General features: G+C 42.7%; 1 protein-coding gene across 8 annotated transcripts in view; it reads left to right on the forward strand.

The window, feature by feature from the left end:
* Positions 1 to 22,674, forward strand: part of TENM2 (teneurin transmembrane protein 2) — a 1,200,689-nt gene that overhangs the window by 817,262 nt on the left and 360,753 nt on the right. For all 8 annotated transcript variants that reach the window (XM_090064279.1, XM_090064280.1, XM_090064278.1 and 5 more), the window contains one exon: positions 7,807 to 8,016. In XM_090064279.1, the coding sequence (XP_089920405.1) occupies positions 7,807 to 8,016 (210 nt within the window). The remainder of the gene's footprint in view (positions 1 to 7,806; positions 8,017 to 22,674) is intronic.

Here is a 22,674-nt window from a genome sequence, read left to right on the forward strand (position 1 = left end):
TTCATTCCTCGGCTGGGCTATGCTATCTGCTCCAGAGAGCAGTGCTGGCCCCACCCTCTGCTCCCTAGCTGGAGCAGTGAAGGCTTGCTCACTAGCCTCACTGGATGGCTCACTGCTCCCTCACCCCTACCAGGCAAACCCTGGCTGAGGCATGTGCCCAGGGATGGCAGGGTTACTCACCTTCCCCTGAGTATGGAGCTCTCCTGCCCTGTTAAAATTTAGTTCTGGCTGTGACTGTGAACTACAAATCCCAGAGGCACCTGGAAGCAGGAAGAGGAAGTGATAAGCAACCTTGTGGAGTCCTGCTAGTCTGATTCTAGACTGCAAATCCCAGAGACCTCAGGTGCAGCAGGAAGAGTAATTGAGCACACCTCCCGGGCTGTGTTTATAATTTTCAGTTTATAGTTCTTCAGAGAAAGAACTATTCTTGTTCAAGCTTTTATGAATTCAATGCTACTATTTCCTGGTGCCTAGCCATACTCACTCTGCTCCAGCAGGGAGCGGGTGAAAGACTTGGAGTGGCTGGCAGGTGTGCTCTAGCAACCCCCAGCTTCTGGCTTGAGCCACTGCAGGCATGTGGCTGCATTTCCTGAATCAAAAGTGAATGTGTGTTCATTTGGTTATTGGTTTAAACTCTGTAGCTTAGACTAACCTGCAAAGACTGAATCAATTCAGCCTTGGATTCTTTGACTGTCTGTACTTAGACTTCATTAATACAGTCTTTCAAAAAAACAGTGTTTTTTATTGTTGTTTTTTCATTTGTTTTAACAAACTATGACAACTCATAACAGATGGGATGGGCAAGACTTAGCTCTTAAAAGATTTCTTTGCATCTATGTTCCTGGACATGGATACAAACACACCTCCCAATGAGGTGTCAGGTATGAGAGAGATACCATCCCACCAATGGTCAGCACTGACCTAGTGAAGAAGCACTTGGAAGGGTTGGACGTATTTAAGTTGGCAGGCCCCAATGATCTTCTCCCAAGTGTACTAAAGGAACTGGACGGTATCATAGCAAAACCACTGGCACAACTGTTTGAGCATTTGTGGTGCTCAGGACAGGTGCCAGAGGACTGGAAAAGGGACAATGTAGTCCCTATTTCAAGAAGGGAGGGAAGGAGGACCAAGATAATTATAGGCCAGTTAGCCTCACCTCTGTTCTTGGCAAGACGTTAGAAAAAATCATTAAGGATCACACTGGGGGACAGGGGCGGGGAGTGGGTAACATAATGCTAAGGAGCAGCCAGCATAGGTTTATAGCAGGCAGATCTTGCCTAACTAACCTGATTACATTTTATGACCAGGTCACAAAGTATTTAGACACAGAGGTGAATGCTATTTACTTGAATTTTAAAAAAGCTTTTGACACAGTGCCACACCCAATTCATATAAATAAACTAAGTAGCTATGATGTGGAATTTTTCAGGTGGGTGGAAAACTGGCTTATGGGATGCACCCAGAAAGTGGTGGTGGATGGGTCAGTTTCTCTCTGGAGAGATGTGGGCAGTGGTGTCCCACAAGGCTCTGTCCTTGGACCAATATTAATATCTATTCAATATCTTCTCCAGTGATTTGGATGAGGGTGTAAAAAGCACTTTTTCCAGATTCACAGATGACACCAAACTATGGGGTATAGTAAACACACTAGAGGGTAGAGAGAGAATTCAGGTGCATTTGGACAGACTGGGGAAGTGGGCAGATCAGAATAGGATGCAATTTAACACAAATAAATGCAAAGTGCTGCACCTGGGGAGAAAGAAACACCAATACACCTGCAGACTGGGAAGTACCATTCTAAGTAGCACAGCAGTGGAAAGGGATCTTGAAGTCGTAGTCGATGCAAAAATGAACATGAGTCACCAGTGTGATGAGGTAATAAGTAAGGCTAACCGCACTCTTTCCTGCATTAGTAGGTGCATCATGAGCAGGTCTAGGGAGATGATACTTCCCCTCTATGCAGCATTGGTGAGGCCACAGCTGGAGTACTGCAACCAGTTTTGGGTCCTGCACTTCAAGAGGGATGTGGATAACCTGGAAAGGGTTCAGAGGAGGGCTGCTCGTATGGTTGAGGGTCTGCAGGTACGACCCTATGAAGACAGACTGAGGGACCTGAATCTCTTCAGCCTCCACAAGAGAAGGCTGAGAGGTGATCTTGTTGCTGTCTACAAGCTCATCAGGGCAGGTCAGCAGGGAATAGGGGATACTCTGTTTATCGGAAAAAAAGGCCATAAACTGAAGGAGATCAGATCTGGATTGGACATCAGGAAAAAATCTTTATGGTGAGGGTTGCCAAAATATGGAATGGGCTTCCTAGGGAGTTGGTGCTTTCCCCTACCTTGGAAGTGTTTAACAGGGGATTAGACAAGCACCTGGCTGTGGTTACTTGACCCCAGTGCTCTTTCATGCCCAGAGCAGGGGGTCAGACTCGATGATCTAATAGGTCCCTTCCAACCCTAGAAATCTATTAAATCTATGATCACAAATACATAATTTACAATTTTTTGTGAGATGGAAAAGCTTTAGGTCATAAACTTCTTCCTACTGAAGTTAATCACAAAGTACCATTCACTTCAAAGGTAGGCAGATGGTTGATTCCTTGGACCTCTTTGAAGAATGTGTGTAATAAAATAAAAAATGTGCATTGATAGCTATGCATATATATGAACAGTACTCTGCACTGGATCAATTGTATACATGAGCATTATTTTAAGTGGTATAAAAACATTGAATATTTTTAACCAACTACTGTAATATTAGAGGTATGAATTGAGCCCTGTGCTTCTCATTTAACAAAATATTCTAACAAATAAGTTGTACTTATAATGCCCTTTGATTCCCTTACTTATACTCTGCCTACATATTGACCTTCCTTGGAACTTTCTGTAATATTCTATCCTTTGTGCCACTGCAAGCAGCTACCTTTTCTAAGCAGACAGACACTCTCTCTCCATTTCTCTCCCTCTCTACTTTTTCTTCCCTTTCCCTGTCTATCCCAGTAATACAGTCAATGTTCTTCCTCAGCATGGAACTTACTATCAAAATTACAGTGATAGGTTTAAAGCTTGATGTTTTCACCTCACTTGGATTACACATTGAAAATGTTTTGAATCATATTTTCCCCCTCTGTATTTGAAGATTGTTCTGTGGTGATTCATAACATTTGTGAAGTTTGGCTTTTAATGAGAAGGGATATATTTTATTTTTTTTTATGTTTAAAGCCTTAATATATTTGTTAACAGCTCTGTAAAATATTCCTTTTTTTTTTCTGCGACACATATAGCATTTGCAGAATACATGATAGTGTTATATGGATATATTATTGGCATGTGGTTGAGTTGACCTACATAATTTTTGTGTTTTTTCTACAGATCACAACATTTGGTCAAGCCAAACTCATGCCAACAACACATACACCTTTAGCCATCATAACCTTTGGCATGATACAAAACAACATTTCCGTATGGTACAGCATATGCAGATTTCAGAAATATGAAAAATATTCCCTCTTCCTTTCATCTCTCTAGGACTGAAACAGAGCCAGGATTTGTTAAAATTTGTTGCACACACTGTGTATACAATGTCACATTCCTGTCTGAGGTGTGTCAAATCTCAAACCAGCTGCTTGTTTCTAACAGAATGTCTCAGAGAAATAATTAGAAAGCAGTTCTGTTCCGTCATTTCCCTGGAAAGTATGAGATACTTGCTATAATATTATTTCACATGACTGCTACAAGTCATGGACTTGGGGGTAATAATAATATGATAAAAACAGTGTTGAATTCTGTCATCAGTATTAAAACTGTTTCCAGGATTAGGTTAGTGAAAGACTCTGCAGCCAGCAAGTTGGTGACTTATCATTGTTGTGAAACCAAGTTATTTTCAGGGTACCTAGAATAACTATATATTTGTGTTTATTCCCATAATGTGTGCTGAGGAAAGAAAATCACATAGCAAGTTTTTGTATGTGTTATATTTATGGAAACACTGCAAATATGTATAGAGACAGAAATTGCCTGTTAGATCATAGCCTGTGGTTCATCTTCTATAAGTCCTCCAGAACTGTTTTGAGTGAAAGAGACAGAGTGTCAGGGTTTAATGGTCTGATCGTGGAGTTGTGAGTAAAGAATTTTATTTACTAATCTTAGATTAGGTATTGAATCAGTAATTGTCCTAAGTATTCCCTATCTCTCGGAAGCCATCTCTCACAGCAGGCTGACATCAATGAAGAAATCCAACATCACCTCAAATGTGCAAGTACAGCTTTTAGATACATGAAGAAACAGTTGTTCAAAGATCACAGCATCAGATCTAAAACCAAGCTCATGGTTTACCAAGCAGTGGCAATCCCCACCTTGCTGTACAGAGCTCAGATACAGACATTGTACAGGATGACAGGAAACACCTAAAGTTGTTGAAGAAGTACCATCAATGTTGCTGTGGAAGATCCTCCAAATCCAGCGGGAAGACAGATGCACCAACATTAATGTCCTTCTGCAAGCAAATACCATGAATACTGAGGTAACGATCATCCGACATCAACTCCATTGGGCTGGCCACATCATCTGAGGGTCCCACTCCAGACTTCCAAAGCAAGTTTTATTCTTCCAGCTCAGCCACAGTGTACACTCAAGAGGAGGGCAGAGAAAGTGCTACAGGGATATCCTCAAGGCCACCTTAAATGCAACACTGATATCAACTTGTGGGAGATCATTGCCCAGGACCACCCCAAATGGAGGAAGAGTCTGCTGCAGGGATCTCAGTGCTTTGAAACGTCATGACAAAACAACAGGAGGGGGAAAAGTGAGAGCAGCAGAAATAGTATGTCATTGACAAAAACAAGAATCTTATACCCCCCACTTCCCTTCCAACCCCTCTCCTCCCCCACAGACACACACACTCTAAGCAGACAGTCATTATGGACAATGGAAAGAATAACCTATTATCCATAAATCAATGTTTGGAAGGGTACATTAATGCAAGATCATGGGCAATCCCCTGCACTCTGGTGGTTGCCTGACCAGGAGCAGATTTGCTCCCAGTCAGTTGTCTACACAAGCACTACTGTGCAGTAAGTAATTGTAAGTAAATTTGCTACTTGCATTTTCAGGTAGGAAATTTACTCACAATTAGTGAGATATATTGCACAGTAAGTGTGTGCACATGTAGGGCACACAGGCTGACTGCTTAGAAAACTACACTACTGCACAATAAGGCATCTCTTGTAGATGTACCCTCATTGTTGGGAATTGCACTCATTATCTTAGTCCTTGTTCCAGGTCTCCAGTCCCAAAGATACGCAGAGAGGCAAAAAGGGAGCCTCAGACTGGATATATGCTATGCTGCATTCCAATAGCTCCTATCATATGACTTCAGTGGGCTTTCCTGCGTTGCACTTCGGAGGAAGCTGTCTATCTTTGTAACAGAATATTGTGTGTGATTTTGACTTGGGCTGGTTCCTGCTCTGGTCACAGATTGTTCATTCTGGCTTTATATTTGAAATTTATGTTTATCATCATCTTTGACTAATTATATTCTGAGGACAATACTATGTGTTTTTGCCACATTTAGGTGTTATCCTACATTATAAGTTTTTACAAGAAATCTTTATTTGTGTTAAAACATTTTTTCTGCAATATATGATACTATAGGACAGGGAAATAACAATTATTTAGTGCTGAATTTTAACCATATTGTGCCCAGTCCTTCTTCCAATAAAATCCTCATCTAAATGCCCATTGATTTAATTGGTAATAGGCCCATTATTTGCTTCAGTTATAGTTTTGATGTGTTTCTTACTTTCAGGAAAACTATAGCAGTAACTTACTATCATCTAAAAACCACTTAGCAAAAATGGTAACATTTATTTTATAATATAAAAATATTATAACAAGAAGACTATCTTAAATGACTACACATATCAATCAATTATTTGCTAAATTGTGACTTCAAAGGACACACAGATCAAGAAGTGAATATAAAGGAAAAATAGCAAAGAATCACGTTCAGATATATACCATTTTAATTGGAGTCACCTTTTAATTGTGCTTTGGTTATATGCGACTTCTGTTCAGGTAGTAATTCAGTTTCCTTAGCAATGTGAACATGGAGGTGCATAGCATAGACTAAATATGCACAGGCACTACAGAATGGCTCTGTGCATGTGTTGTGAATGCACACCCAGGTTCAAGGCATGAAAGCATAGGTGTCTGAAAACCCATAACTAACTAGTGTTAGACCAGGGGTGTGCAATTATTTTGGGCTGAGGGCCGCTTACTGAGTTTTGGCAAGCCATTGAGGGCCTCATGACAGGCAGCCCAGGGCAGATAAGTATTAATTTTCTAAATTTTTTAGGGGCCTGACAGGTCAGATAGAATAGCCTGGTGGGCTGCCTTGGGCCCCTGGGCCATATTTTGCCTACCCCTGTGTTAGACTCAGGAGGAGGAGAAACAGGACCTTCCCATGCTTTAGTTCTAATAGCTGAGTGGTAGCTAAGGGCACTTGCCCAGGAAACTGGAGACCTGGGTTCTACATTGCCTTTGCCCAAAAAGGGCTTGGGCCTGCATCTCTCTAACTTCCCAGCACAGTACTCTAATCACCATTCCACAGTTCAGGTGTTACCCAGACCCCTCTCCAACACTCCTGAAACAGAGTCAGTACCCCTTTTGTTTAATAATCATTTACTAAGATGGAGGGCACTGTAGAGGGGATATTTCTGTCCCATCTGGAGCACATATCCAGCTTAGAACCAGGGACTACTCCCTTACAGGTCAGCAGCCATCTCACTAAGCCACACATCCTATGGCCTCTTATCTCTTTCTTCCTGTTTTGCCTGGCAGCTGGTTTCAAAGGGAGTTCTGAAGATGGCTGTGGAATATGATCTTCCCAAAGACATGCAGGTTCAAACTCAGATCTTCAGTTTCCCTCTGCTCTTCCTCCTCCTTCCCCCTGTAATTTCTTCTGGTACTTAAATTTAGACACACGTGTACCCAGGATATGTAGCTGTATGTATATGTGGCTGATGCATAGTCTGTGCATGCATATCTGAAGAGTAAATCAGGGGGAGAAGAATGGCCAGGTAGATAGCTACAAAACTGCCATGTGGATACAGAATTCCATCCTAAATATTTGGTTGGATTGGCCCCCAAATGACCTGAACTGCTGAACAGGTCTAGCTAGTCTGCTGTGAATCAAAAGTTTATGCATACAGTTAGTTTTAGGCATGTGAGTAATTCCATTATGAAAGCAGAGGGTTACGTTGATTTTTAACACCACTGGTTACTGACCTCCAACCCTAGGAAGGTATCTTCTATGTTTGTTCTCTCCTTTGTGTGTAACAAAGGAATTGCTAAAAAGAAATAAGGAAAAGTCTTTGGAACAAATGTTGAAACTGACCTAACATGAATGGGAGTTGCATGATTTCAGGAGCACTCTTGGGATCTGGCTTTTTACTTTCCTAAGTTGTGGACATTTCTTCAGGATAGAAATGGGATTCACCAGGCCCTCCTTTTCATTAACATGGTTCTGTTTTGCATATCTGATCAGTTACTTGCTGATGCCATGGAGATGTTTTGTGAATGACTTCAGTATATAGCTGATTGCATTGCCTTGGATATGGTATCAATCCTTTAGGGCACATTGGCACCAAAAGAGACAATAGATGTTTTGATTGTCCCTGGGCAGTAGCTATGTATACTGATGACCAGTTTCAGTGTTGCTATGGTGGAGGGGGCGGGAGGGGGAGAAGGGGCTTCTTTTTTTCATTACATTCATTACTGACCTTTGATCCCTGTGTCCTCTTACCAGGTCGTCCCATTCCACCTACATCTTCGTCTAGCCTTCTTCCATCCGCTCAGCTGCCCAGTTCCCATAATCCTCCACCAGTTAGCTGCCAGATGCCATTGCTAGACAGCAACACGTCCCATCAAATCATGGACACCAACCCTGATGAGGAGTTCTCTCCCAATTCATATCTACTAAGAGCATGTTCAGGGCCACAACAGGCTTCCAGCAGTGGTAAGGAAATTGAATTAACATTCAGAGTTTGATTATGACATGTTTTATGCCATGATTGCATGTCAGCATCGTGAAAAGTGATGATTCTTAAATAAAAAATGAGAAAAATGAAAAAATCTATCATAATTTTGTTGTGTTCAAGCTTTCTAGGATGCATGATACATCATATTTGTTTCAGTAGTGAGTGGTTCTTTGACACAAGAAAATATTTAAAGCATAAAAAAACTAGTATTTCATTCCCATTAAGGAAAAAAAAAAGATTTACATATCTTAACTAAGTTGTATACTTCATAGCTGTTGGAGGGATGTGTTTATAAGTTATTTCATGTGACATTAATAGTTTGAATTTTTATAGACCAAAAGTGTAGCTATTAGAAGTGATGAGACGGTACCAGAAATTGTGTGCTGATCCTGTTTTGTCACATTTCTATTCTTATTTTAGTATTATACTTAACCCTTGCTTGCTAGTCTGTATATAACCTTAAGCTATTGATGTTTCTTGAGAACGTATTTTTGGCCAGAGTTTCCAAAACTTTTACAACTTCACCTATAGCTGGCAGTCTCTGAAAACAAAACCTCAACTGTTTGAAAAGCAAAGGCTGTTGTTTGAAATGTTAGTCTTTTGTTGTCAAGCTCACAAGCATTCCCTCATTTCATTTTTGTTTGCTTCTCTTTTCAAAGAAAAGCATCCATTGTGAGTTCCTGTTAACTTTGAAAATTATACATGTATACATTGTCAAAATTGGAGTGTGACTCTTAGGGCCCTGGCATGTGTTACATTTAAGGCACAAATAATGTGATAATTACACCATAAATAGTGAAAGTGCTACATGTTCAGCTGACTTATGTCATGACAAAGTGGCAAACAAGCCAAAAATATAATCTACAAAACATATGGAACATTTTTGTGGCGGGTTTGCATGGCACCATAAAGGAACTTTTAGCAAACTTCCATCCCAATGTTGACAATCAACTGATTGCCAGCCCTCAACCCAGTGCTGAAAACAGGCTACTGCATGAGTGAGTTACAAGGTTTCCTCAGTTGGGAAGGAAAGCCAAAGGGCTCCTACCTATGAACCTGATTACTCTGGCTTAGCAGCCATCCCTGCTTTGCCCTTTAGCCCCTTGTGGGCAAGGCACTTCAAAATTCTGGTTCATGGGGAGCCGTGCAGCTCCTTGCAACTCAGTGGTTGCCTGTCTTGCCCCACAGTTGCCAGGGAGCCTGAATTTTAAAGTGCCTTGTTCCCCAGTTCCTGCTCCACTGCACATGAGGTTTTTAAAGGTCCGGGTGCATCTGGACCATTGGATTCAAAAGAGACTCCCTACTGTCAGGTTCCCCATGCTACAGGGATATCTAAAAATTGTGAGTGGTACTGGGGTGCATGCTTGTTTTTAAGGCTAGGGACAGACATTCAAAAAGCCAGAGCCATTAATTGATTCAGTCTTTGCAGATTGGTAGGGCTGTGCAAGGCTTCGGATCGAGATTTGGATTTGGAGATGATACGGACAGTTTGGAGGCCGAATCTATGAATCTGAATCAGATCCTTAGAAGCTTTAGGCTTTCTGAATCAATTCAGAGCTTCCAGATTGATTTGGAAAAGATTCAGTGATTCAGAGATTCAACCATAAGGTATAATGGGGAATCAATGAAATATCTATAACTGTATTGTTTTTTGCCTGATTTGGATGAAACGTCCAGGGGTGGTAGCCAAGTTTCAAGGTGATAGGTGAAGGTGTTTCTGGGAAACTGCACCTCAAATCGTGAAAGCAAAACTCATGTCACGTGTGTGTGTGTTAAGCCACAGTGGGGTAAAAACTACAGGGATGATAGCTCTTGCTGAGGCCACAAATCCTGCCAAGTTTCAAGGAGATAGGTACAGGAGTTTCTGGGAAACTGCACCTCAAACTGCTGACAAGCAAAACTCATGACATAGGTGACATTGTGTGTGTGTTAAGGGTGGGGGTGAAAACTTCAGGGGTAGTAGCCCCTGCTGTGGCATCAAAGCCTGCCAGCTGTCAAAGAGATAGGTGGAGGGGGAGTCTGCGTCCTGGGGCCCTGCACCTCTGGCCGCAGGCAGGCAAAACTCATGATATGGGTACTTGTGGGACTGTGTATGTGTTCAGGTACACCCTTCCTGGTGCTAGGGCCTCTGCACAACATGATAGTGTGTCCCCATGAGGGCTCCCCCTCCCCTACAGCCTCACCCTGGTCTAGGATTGTAAACAAGTGCGGGTCAAAATAACTGAGTTGGCTCAACACCAATAGCACCAGCAGTGTCAAAGGTACCCAAATGGAACTGTCACAGAGTCTTTCTTTTATAAAAGAATTTACAGAAAGAAATAAAGATGTTGTGTTGGATATATGTTACTCATGGTGTGTGATGGCTTATCTCGCGTTTTTATTTTTATATGTTTATTATGAAAAAAAACGAAACACAGTAAAAGTTCTGTTAACCGGCATCTTACAAGCCAGCGTGCGCAATTAACTGGCATGCCAGCTTGTAAGATAAAGTGAAACTGGAAGGGCCCACTGTGGCACTTCTGGTTTCTCTGAGTCCCCACAGCCCAGGGCAAAGCAGCTTGCGCTGCCAAGCCCCCATGGCCTGGGGGCATAACAGGCTGTGCGGGGCCCACCCCCCTATCCCGTGGGGCCTGCAGGCCCCACGGAAAGGGTGGCAATGCACCGGAAGGGGTGATGGGACACCTGATACTTGGCAGGAGAAGCGGTAGCCTGTACTGCTCAATTAACCAGCATGTTTTGTTATCCAGCATCCCCTGTTCCCAGGGGATGCCAGATAACAGAGCTTTTACTGTAATTAGAAAACTATATCTTAGGAAGCTTTTGGGTTGAAAAACCCTTTGTCAGGCTGAGGAAGTACTTGCAGTTGGTGTGTCTCCTGGTCCTGGATAGAAGGAATAGTAAAGAAGTCAGAGGCTGGCCTGGCATGCGCTGTAGGCAAGAAAGCCAGTCAGTGAAAATGGAAATGGAGGTGTCAGGGGGTGAGGGACAGGCTGGGGGTGGGGGGAAGGGGGATGTAGCAGAGCAGGTAAAAGTACAGATTACCTGGGGAGTCAGATGTCCGAGTTTTGCCTGCCTGTGGCCAGAGGTGCAGGGCCTCAGAATCCAGTTTTCACCCCCCTGTGCCTTAACACACACACAGTGTCACCTATGTCATGAGTTTTGCTTGTCAGCAGATTGAGGTGAAGTTTCCCAGAAACCCCTGTACCTATATCCTTGAAACATGGCAGGCGTCATGCCCTCAGCAGCAGCTACCACTCCTGCAAGTTTCATCTGAATCAGCCACAAAACAACAAAGTTATAGATATTTCATTGATTCCCCCTTATACCCTATGGCTGAATCTCTGAATCGCCGAATTTTTTCCAAATCTTTTTCAAATCAATTCAGCCAAATTGAATCAGAAAAGCAATTTGGAGCTCCAAATTGAATCGACTGAAACTAAATCGGCCAAATCCAAATCAAATAGTTGCCTATTCGCACAGGCCTACAGATTAATTTTACCTTCCTAGCTTGAACTGATTTGTAACTGCACAGACATTCCCTCTGCACTGAGGAAATGTAGGCACATGGATGCAGTTGCTTGAGCCAAGAGCCAGGGTTGGGGGGGGAGGGGAGGCACTAGAGCACACCTTTGGCTGCAGAGATGCTATCCCAGTGGGGGGCTGTGTTGCAGGGCAGGCAGAGCTGCAGCGGACTGTACACGGTGGCACCACGGCTCAAAGGGGACAGAACTCCCCCACCCCCAATGCTGCTGCCACCACTGCCATGGTCTGCAGCATCTTTCCCCACTGCGCAGTGCAGCCTCCCTGCCAGGAAGGGCTCGCACTCTGGGAAACTGTGACAGGGGCTACTGCTCCCATCACGGTCACTCCCCCTCACCGCTCCAGTGGCCGGGCAGGGGCAGGGCCAGACGCTGGAAGGCAGGGCGCTTTAGGTGGCGAGCAGAGAGGTGGATTATTCCACCACTTGCCCTGGACACAGAGTGAGTGGCAGCAGTGGTGGTCAGGCTGGGCAGACCCCACTGCAGTGTCCCAGGGGCAGAGGGGGGAATAACCCTGCTCCTTGCTTGCCACCTGAGGGACCCTGCTGGCCAGTGTCTGATCCTGCCCCTACCTGACTGCTAGAGCAGCAAGGGGGGAGCAATCATGATGGGGGTAGCCACCCCGTCACAGTTTGTTCAGAGTGCAAGCCCCTTCCTGGCAGGGGGGGCCATACTGCAAGGTGGGGAAGTTGCTGTGGACTGCAACAGCAGCACTGAGGGGTTCTCTGTCTCCCTTTGAGCCCCGGTGATGCTGTGCACAATCCACCGCAGCTCTGCCTGCCCCGCTCCAGCAAAATGTAACAGGGGCTGCTGCCCCCATCAAGAGCCCTGCCTCCTCATGACTGCATCAGTGGGGTGAGGGAACAGCCATACACTGGGCAGCAGGGCATGTTAAGCGGGGGGGGGCAGAGAGGGGGTGTTATTATCCCCTCCCTGTGGCATCCCACAGAGGAGGCACAAGGGTGCTTATTCTGCCTCTTGCCCCAAGCAGGGAGCGAGTGGTGGCGGCGGCATTCAGGGCAGGCAGACCCAGCTGCGGTCCCCCATGTGCAACAAGGATAGAGGGGGGAATAAGTTCCCTCCCTGCCCCCTCTGCCTCAGGGGTCATGCTGGCCCACATCTGGCCATGCCCAGCCCCGCCACTGCAGCAGCAAGTGGGGAGTGCCCAGCAGAACTGGCTTGGGTCCCTGCCGGTGGGACAGGGAGCAGGGAGGGGAGAATTAAGCCCTTCTCTGGCCAGTTCAGCCAAGGATACTGCCAGGGCTGGCCATGCCCCCACCAGTGGAACAGCCAGCAGGAAGAAAAGCAGGACCGTGCTGGTGAGAGAGCAAGAGGAAAGGAGAATAAACTTCTTCCCTGCTCTCTTCCAGGGTCAGCATCTAGCCAAGCCCCACCCCTGCCTATCTATGCCTGTCCCTGCTCCAGCTAGGGAGCAGAGGGGTGGGACCAGCCCTGCTCTGCTGGATCAAAGAACCCAGCCCAGAGGGCATGTCAGGATGCTGGGAGACTCTGGTTTAACTTAAACTAAGAAGGGGTCTGGGACAGACATTGCATAAACCAGTTTGAACTCAATCAGTTAAGTCTGATACTACATTCAACCAGGTCTATCTCAAACTGGTTTCACCCATTTTAAAATTGGTTTATGTGCACCGAATGTCTGTTTTGTTACAGGTTTAATCCAGTTTCTGATTGCTTGAACTGTTTTATGTGTAATGTCTCTCCCTAGCCTAAAGGTCCTGGTGGACTGGAACCCCGGTATTAGGGAGCCTTTCCCCAATCCTGGAGTCCTCATGCCCTGGGATGTTAAAAACTGCATGTAGCTGGGCTACATATGCAGTTTTTAAAGCTACTGGTGCATGGGTTCCCTGGGATTAGGGAGCCTCTCACCAATTCTGGCATCCTTGACAGCCATGATGAACATTTTGAACATGTAAAATTAGATGCTTATGCCATGGTCTACAGCAGTTGCATGTATCTGAAAAGTAGAAGACTCGTCAGTGATCATGTGCTACTTCTTCTTCCCAAGATTTTGTGTTCGCTATATGGATACTAGATCTGTATCAAGTTAGAGATGCTGTGTGTGGCACTGATATTTGGTCATTTGTGCATGGGTATAGTAAATGTAAAAGATAAAGTTTACTACCAAGCATTAAACAGGATTATAACACATCCGTTTGTCCAACAGATAAATCTGCTTCAAGTTATTTGTTGGGAACACAAATGTTTCAGCAAAACATGACAGTAAAAGAACTTCTGCAAGTTTAACAGATGGGCTGCTTACATTTCATTTTAAATGTAATTTATCACTACACCCCTTTTATGTCTTTGAGTCTCATGTTCCATGGTGTTCAAAATCTGTGGGCCAATTAATATACACTTTTACACTATGCTCAAAAACATTTTCAATTGTTTTATGGAGGCTAAGATGCATGAGCAAGTTGAGTCCATGACCCACCATAAACAAATTCAAGCTTGCTTCATTTTCCATTTTTAATAAGGAACAGGTTTCTGAAGAGGTGAGATTATAATACTTTTAATGTTCAAGGTACAGGAAAAGATGATTCATAATTTCTAATTCTGATTGCAGTTGTGTTCAGGAATTTTGGAACAATGCATTATATATTACAGCACGTTCTCTTCAGACCTTGTCAGTGGTCTTAAAAACCAAAAAAGAAAAAAAAAGGCAATAAACTTATTTCATAAACTCATAGATTTCATAGACATTATGAGCTGGAAGGGACCATGTGAGATCGAGTCCAGCCCCCCCGCCATAGGCAGGAAGTCTGCTGGGGTCAAATGATCCCAGCAAGATAAACATCCAAACCCCTTTTGAATGAGTCCAGAGTAAGTGCTTGCACCACCTCTGGGGGAGTCTTTTCCAGACTCTGGACACATGGACTGTAAAGAAGTTTTTTCTTATGTCCAATCTAGATCGGCCTTCCAGGAATTTGTGGTCATTAGACCTTGTTATCCCTTATACTATATACTTGTAGGCTGCCACCAAGCCTCCCACACTGCAAGCCTTCTCTTCTCCAGAGTGAGAGGCAAGGATTTATTAGGGTGACATCTTTTCTTGGATTGGCTGTAAAGTAGGGATAGAGTTAGACAAACTCTCCAATACAAGATATTCTTCTTCAGGTCTCAGGATTAAAAGCCAGCCAATAAAGGCCAGCTGACTTTTACTCCTCAGATCTGAAGAAGAATGTTTTAGAGTCAGACAAGCTTTTGAATACATCCCAAACATTCAGTCAGTCCAATAAAAAAATATCACCCTAAGAAATCCTTGCCTCTCACATTTCCTGAACCATCACAGATACAGCATCACTCTAACACTGATCTTCATATTTGTTGCAGTATCTAGGGTGTTTTCTCTATTTAGGATCTATGACAATACAAACATTGATCTTAAATAGAAAAAACTATACTGTCTTCCTAGCAAATGATTATAGCAGTCAGGCCGCTTCTGCCTTTTTATGGTCATTAGCCATAAAATTCAAATCCAGATCATGCTTTCATATTTGAATACCTATGAAAACTTAGCTGATTAGAGCCAAGGTTTTGGGTTTGGGTTTGAATTTTAAATCTTGAAAAGGTAGATACATATCTGAATCTAAAACTTAGCTTCCGGAACATGTCTAATTATTAAGAAACATTTACAAGTAGTCTCCTAGTTTTACCTTTAAAGACAGTCATACCGTCATTTAGCATACCCATAGAAGACAATAAAATAAACTTGAAAAATTCTTAGACTAATTGCATTGCTTAATAAGATGCTGTTGCTCAGCTGACTGAATACTTGCATTTGCCTAAACCCCTGTAATTACAGATGAGCTCCTCAATGAGTCTAAGATGAGTCTTCCTGCATATGGAATGATATTCATCCGCATGTGCTGCCTTGTGCCCTTCATGATAGCAATTCTTGATGTATTTGAAAAATGCATATGCCTAAAAAAAATACCTAATCAAATCTCCCATCAAATGAGCAATCCATTGTTGATATTATGAAGGCCTTTAATCTACAATAAATCTTTATTAGAACTCATCAGAGCTTCCAGTTTGGGGGAAATGTGATTATAGCACTCTTAAAATGACATTACATCATTGGGGTGATTGGTTTATCATTTGGAGAAGTGACATCAATCATAACTAGCATAACCACACAGTAAATGAATTCAACCTTTCTACTGTGGAACAATGACACTGTAATTGCTCAAAATCAGGCTTAAAATGAAATCAGAAAATGCACTTTCTTCAAATATGATGTTAACTTAATGGAATATATTATTAAAAATCATGTTTGAGGAAATTCTGTGTAATTAAAAATATGTGGCAATGTATTCTTTTTTCTCTCATTAGAACTGGATTTCAGTTGCAGAGTCATTTTATATGCAACAGAGATTAAGCTGTTTTTAATTGAACTCCCATCACTTACATTTTTCTGCTTTTATTTCTTAATATACTATGCAATGCAATTATATATTATGAAGGACAAGAGGCTGTTGAAATGTGGTGCACCTACTAATTGTATTTTTTGAGAAACATACAAATATTATAAAGAAAAATTATATGCTTTGTACATGAAAAGCCACTAGAGGGAAGATTTTTTTTTCTATAAAAGGAGGTCAGTTCCTGTCACTACACCAGCTGGAATAGTTTATTGCAGGTACCATTAAAAAACGGACTCATTTTCTTTTGCTGTATGTGCACTGTACATGCTTTTCTTTGTACTGATGGTAAGGAGTGACCCCTATCTAGTCAAAAGATAATTTTGATGACTGCATCCAAAAATCATTAATGCTGGTCATTTATCAACAGTCTGTATATTATCATATTAGCCAATATAAATCAGAGAAGGATTTCATAACTAACACTCATTTTTTTTCCTGATCGTTGAAGCTTTATGACTATTTAAACATCACCATTAGAACTGCAGTGAAATGAGATGATTTCTGTTTTCAGTCCAAATAACATTCCCACAGAAATAATTCGTTTTATTCAGAAATGGACCCAAGCATCTTTATTTTTCCTGAATACTTAATTAGAGGTTTATTTCTTATTCAGCATTATATTTTCAGTCTGATCATAGGAAAATAAAATGCAGTCTTAATCTTCCTTCTTTTTCTCAAGTGTTTTGAACTTGGGAACAGGATGAATTAGGCTTTCCAGCAGACTCTTAGTTATATTTTGGCTCTTCATATGCTCCTGTGTGATTCCTAAGGGGTTATAAGAATCAAAGAGAAAGCTGGAATTTTCTTGTTTTTCAGGTTTTTGGTTTTGGGGGTTTTTTTGTAAAGAGGAGCTAAGATAAAGCATTTGCCTCCAAAATAAATGTATATTCCCACAGAGCACTATGCACAATGCTCAGGAGAAAGAGTGAGCTTGCTTTAATTTTTTCTCATGGTGTGGGAGGAAATCTTGATGAAGCGGACAATTACTGTTGAGTAAGGCCCCCTTTACATGTTACAGTTGTGCGCACTTAACTGGTTAGTTGCACAGTTACCTTAAGACCAGCTATACGTGCAAAGTAGCTATCGCATGATAAAAACTCCAACTAGCTAGAAAGTTAGACCTTGAAAAATGTGTACTAACTTTATAGCTGATTACTATTAAGCTTTAATGTGCACATGTAGCAGGGTCTCCCCTGCAGCTGAAAGCCCCATCAGCTGACAGGGCTCCCAGGTACAGGGAAACCCCTGAACCCTAGGGATCACAGCTGCCATGTCCCCAAGGCTCAGAGTGCATGAAACTCCTGGTCCACAGGGGGTTCTCAGCCTTAGCTGTGTGTGGCTCCCATGCTCCAAGCTGTGGGAGCATGCTTCTTGCCAGTGCAGGGGGAGCCCATGATTGGGCTTCCCCAGCATCAGTAATAAGTGCAATTGGATCTCATGTGTGATCCCACAATCACACCTCCTGCAATGTATGCGTAGAGGGTCGTAAGTTAACCTAAGTTGTATACCTTGGTAGAGTGTGTGTGTGTCTTAAACTTTAAATAGTAACAAGCTCCTTTTAGTATGAATCAAACTTGATACAATCAATGTGTAGGAAAAGGACCAATGTGAGTCCGGAAAAAGGATCCACAATGAGTCAACAATATGAAGCAAGGCTTTATCTTTAAGGATTTGAGTTCAAATCCATATAAACTATCTCAGTGCATTCTTTAATGCAGTCTAATCCTGTAGGTACAAAGCATTGTTCAGAAGGAATCTGGAACTGTTATTACTGCACTAGTTCTGAAGGTCTGTCTTTAGTTTTCTTACTAGTAGTGCTCAGAGCAATCAGCTTGGTGACCTTCTACCATACAGGGTTACAAAAACAGATGTATCCAGTGTATAATTTAAAACCCCCTGGAAGAAGTCAATTTTAAAAAATGAATCCTACAGAAAAATATTAGTCTCCAACAGATGGTAGAGTATCACCCCCTACTGAATGGAGAAAGTGTTTTCTATAGCTGCTAGCCTACATGGTAGAAAACAGTCATAACAACAAAAATCCTGAATCCTTAACTAACTTTTTTCCCCACAAAGAATTGACTGTGGGTTATTTAAGAGACTAAATAAAAGGGTTTGGGTGGCTTGGTAGGTGGCATCTTCATCTTTTTTGCCAGAAGGACATCAGTTTAAACCATAGATAAGAAACCTAGGCATGCATATCCATCCCAGCATGCTTTCAGTGGCTGCTGGATTGCTAAAGGAACTATTCTTCTGTATTAAACTGGGCTCAATACTGATAGCATTAAAGGTCCCCTGGCACTTTTAAAAATAGAGTGCATTGGTCAATTTTTAAAAGAAAAACATATCATCTCCTTGAAAACAAATATCACTGTTTGAAAGCTATGGGTCAAACTCAGTGCAGAGTCTCTGTTACCCTCCATGTATACCACTTAAGCTACAAACCAGCATTGTCTCCGTGCAACCATACAAATGTTTATAGCAGCACAAAGCCCAAGCAAACAGATATGCACACCCCTTCTTGTGCCACAAATGCCCGAAATTGTGGCCATGACAATAGGGAGTAAAACTTTGCTATGGAAAGGGGGATAAAAAAAGATCAGGCCCCTTGACACTTTTTTCATTTTTTTCTCTCAGCAGATCCTGCCTGCACAAGCTGCTGCTGCATCATGCAGCCCCTGAGCTGCAGCCGGGGCTGGTCCTTTCCTCATTGATGGCGACACTCCCCAGGACTACCTGGGCAGGGTGCTAGTGGGCAGGTGCTGTCTGGGGAGCACTGTTGCCATGGAAGGAAGGACTGGACTCCCCCGCACCTCAGGGGCTGCTGACAGCTTGCCCCCTGGCCATGGAAGAGGCTGGCAGGCTTCAGTGGGGGCAAGGATCTGGCCCCTGCCCATGGGTAGGGGTGAGCTGTTGGTGGGTTTCAATTTAGGGAGAACTAAACCTCTGTCATGTGTACAAGCAATAATATCCCACAACTCTCTGTTCGCTCAGGATCTGTAACTCCCTACCAGAACAGGGAGATTTAATCCCATACTTCAACGTAATTTTAATGTGAGGACTTTTGTAGGAAACATAGAAGCCCAGGTCTTGCCGGAACCTGCAAAAGTATTTTAGCAAGAGTTTACTCCTCCTGAAGGCCTTGGAGGAGTTTCTTCTGAAGACTGTTATGCTGCCTCCCACTGCTATAGTAATTTTCTTTTTTTTGTTTTATTTTGGTCCTCTAGAGCTTCTCTTTTAACTGCTGAGTGGAACAGTCAACAAGAGATGAACAGTTTTCAGCTTCAGTTGCTTTGAACTTTTGTCATTAGCTGTTATATGGATGCATTAACTTGTCTGTGACTTTCCCAGAATCAGAGTAGTGTAGAAGGCCTAAGACATTGAAGTTGTGTGTAGGCAATATACCTATAGATATAGATATCTATACCTATATACCTATATCTTTATTTATCTATCTAAAATAATATATATAGTTTTCATCTATGTATTTTATATGGGCCAGATTTATAGATAGGTGCAAATATCTTGCATGCTCTTGGGATTTCAAACTGAAATAGCACAAGCAAGCATTTTCTGACAGTACTTTGCTCCAATGCAAGGAGGAATTGAAGATTGAACAGTTTAATTTCTGTTTTCAAATTAAAAAGTACTCATTTCCTGTTAATTTGAGGTCCCCAGATGATGGATTTTTTTTTCTCCTTTCCACAAGTGGCTGTTGTGTGTTAGCTCAGAAGTAATAAAAAGAAAAACTAATTTGATGAATTGTACCCTGAATGTCCAGAACAGAAAGAACATAATAAAAAAAATTCCATTTTTAAGCAACTTTTTTGCTGTTAACAGAATATATGTGGACAATGTTTGGGATACAGATTATTTTCTCCGTTGCTTACGGTAAGGTAGATGAGGTAGGTACAAACTTAAACTTATTATATTTTAGCTATTTAACTTCAGAAAGCTAAAGTTACTACCTAGTGGGACATAGCTGCTAAGGACTTCATATGCAAGTTACTTTGATCTAGGTTTCCACACTTACTAGCTCTACCAGTAACATGGAATTTTCTATACTTCAGCCGCATTTTTTCTTTAGATTTTCTTAACTAAAGGCTACCATCTAATTCTTTCACTGAATCTCCTGAGCACTGGAAAGGGCTTTTTCCAGTTTTAAAAGTTGTTCCCCTAAATAATACTTGTATAAGAACTAGAAGAGATATACAGAACAATGTTTCTGCATTGAAAGGGGAAGATATATATTTTTCAGTGAGATTTGGCTCTGTTTACTTGCAAATATTATTGCTGCTAATCCATATAGCATAAATTGAGAATGCCAACAGATGTCTGGATATCAGCCACCCAACTTGAATTGAGACAGCAGATATTTCTGAAACATTCTGTTTATTAATTTATGAAGTCATAATGGTAATAGTTAAATAAATTATTGAAAAAGTCACAGGGGACATTTATACACAGGCTCCAGGAGTGGCATGGGGGAGCTTTAATTAGAATGGCTGTAATTAAAGCACCCAGAGTGTCTCGTGTATCAGCATCCCCATGCTTAAAAATGGCAGCGTGGGTACTGATACATGAGACTGGGGAGTCTGCTGGAGTACAGTAATTACCACACTGTATGCAACTTAGACTGATTCTGCCTCAAGCTTTTTGAATGTCTTTATCTAGCCTGGGAGTGGTAGTTAATACCAAGTTTGTAGTTTTTCCCCATAACAAGTGGTTTTAGACCATTAACAAATGTCACCTACTTGAGACTTTTATTAAGCACCAGGGAGGTGTTCCAATTCAGTAGTAATGCATTGTGCTACCATTCTAATATAATGAAGACTTTAGTCTGTCTGTCTGTCTGTCTGTCCATAACGCTTTTGGCCAACTGTACATGTGCCGCTGAGAGGGCGGGTGGCAGTTGGCTGCATGGGCCCAGGCAGTGCGGGCCCAAGTTTGAGCCACTACTGGGGAAGTTTGTGGCAGCAGTGAACATACCCCAGCTGCCCGAGCAGCGCGGCTTCCCCACACCTCCCTGCCTGAGGGCAAAGTGGGGGGTCACTATGGTAGCATCCCCATGTCCCTGCTGCCCCCCAGAACAGCCAGCAGGGAAGGTGTGGAGGGGAGGCAGCAAGCAGGAAAGGAGGGAAGGGAGCAGGGCAAGAAGAGGCGAAGGGAGGTCATGGTGGTGACTATTGTCAGGGCCTGGTGGTAGGGTGGGAGAGAGGGGAGCAGGGAGATGAGGCAGGGGGAAGCCCTGCTGTGAGGTGGAGGTGGAGGTGGGCGGGGGGAGGGAGCCCCCACACCGGAGGGTGGAGGAGGAAGTGGCAGCAATGAAGGGAGTCTTTACATGACCGGCCCTGAAGGATGAGTGGGGGATGAGGAAGGGGCATGTAAACACTCCCTGACAACTGCCATTCTTGATGAGCAATTAGCTAGTCTTATCATAGAAGGCAATCAGGTTGGTCAGGCATGACTTGCCCTTAGTGAATCCATGCTGACTGTTCCTAATTACCTTCTTCTTCTCCAAGTGCTTAGAAATGGACTTTAAACTTTTTATTGAACCTCATGGCTGCATCCAGAAGTGCAGGAGTGTACACCTGCAGTGGCACAAATAATAGCAGCACAAATTTGGGGCACTACTTTCTGCCACAATGCACACCCCTGCATGTACACTTTGTTACAGGACACTGGGCATATCTACATGTGTATTAACATGCTTTAGTTAATGTACTTTAAGTCTAATACCTCCGGGCACTTTTACAGTTGTTCCAGGGGTGGCACTTTAATTAGATCAGCTTTGAGAGGCACTCTAATTAAACCACTTCTGTGTCTTGTGTATCAGTGTCTCCGCGCTTAAAAATGGAATTCCAGTACATTGGAGCAGACTCTGCGCTTGTCTATAGGCATCCTCCATTGTGAGATACTAGGAAAAATGTGCATTACTTTGTTTTAATGTGTGTTAACTAAATATCATGAGTTTTTTACTGATACTTTAATGCATTAAAATAGGCTAATGCACAGTAATGCGCACATGTAGACATGCCCACTGTGTGGCGCTTTGGGTAAACTACCATTGCACAGCTTCTCCCAACTCCCAGCATGGTGGGGTAGCCAGGGCACAAATGGAGGAGTGGAGATGTTATGGCCAGCAGCCAGAGTGTCTCCCTGAAGACCTTGGAGAACCAAGCCTCCATTTTTTCCAGTGCACAATTAATATATTGAACAAAACCAGCCCCAGAACCAAACTCTGGGGCATTCCACTTGACAGTGGCTGCCAACTAAACACTACCTTCTATTCCTGATGATCCAGCCAGTTTCCTATCCACTTTACAATCCATTCATCTATCCTGTACTATTCTTTCCCTTAACTGTGTGTTGTAATTGGTAATGTAACATATAAGAAAGAGTTTCTCAAGCCTTCTCATGGTGTGATCTGTTTTTTAATGTAAAGATTATCTTATGAGCTGTACATATCTTCTCCCCATTGTCAGTCACATAAACCAACCGCCTCCCCCATTCTCCATCACTAAGTATTCCCTGTTCTAGGTAGAGCAATTGTTTAAATGGATACCTAAAACTAGAAAAGCACTTCAGGTCTAACTGTCACTAACATAGTTTGGCAGCTAGCAACAAGAGTCAACACCACATGAACAGC

The sequence above is a fragment of the Crocodylus siamensis genome, chromosome 10 (genome assembly GCF_052110815.1).
Source record: "Crocodylus siamensis isolate JL-2025a chromosome 10, ASM5211081v1, whole genome shotgun sequence".
Taxonomy (NCBI): domain Eukaryota; kingdom Metazoa; phylum Chordata; order Crocodylia; family Crocodylidae; genus Crocodylus; species Crocodylus siamensis.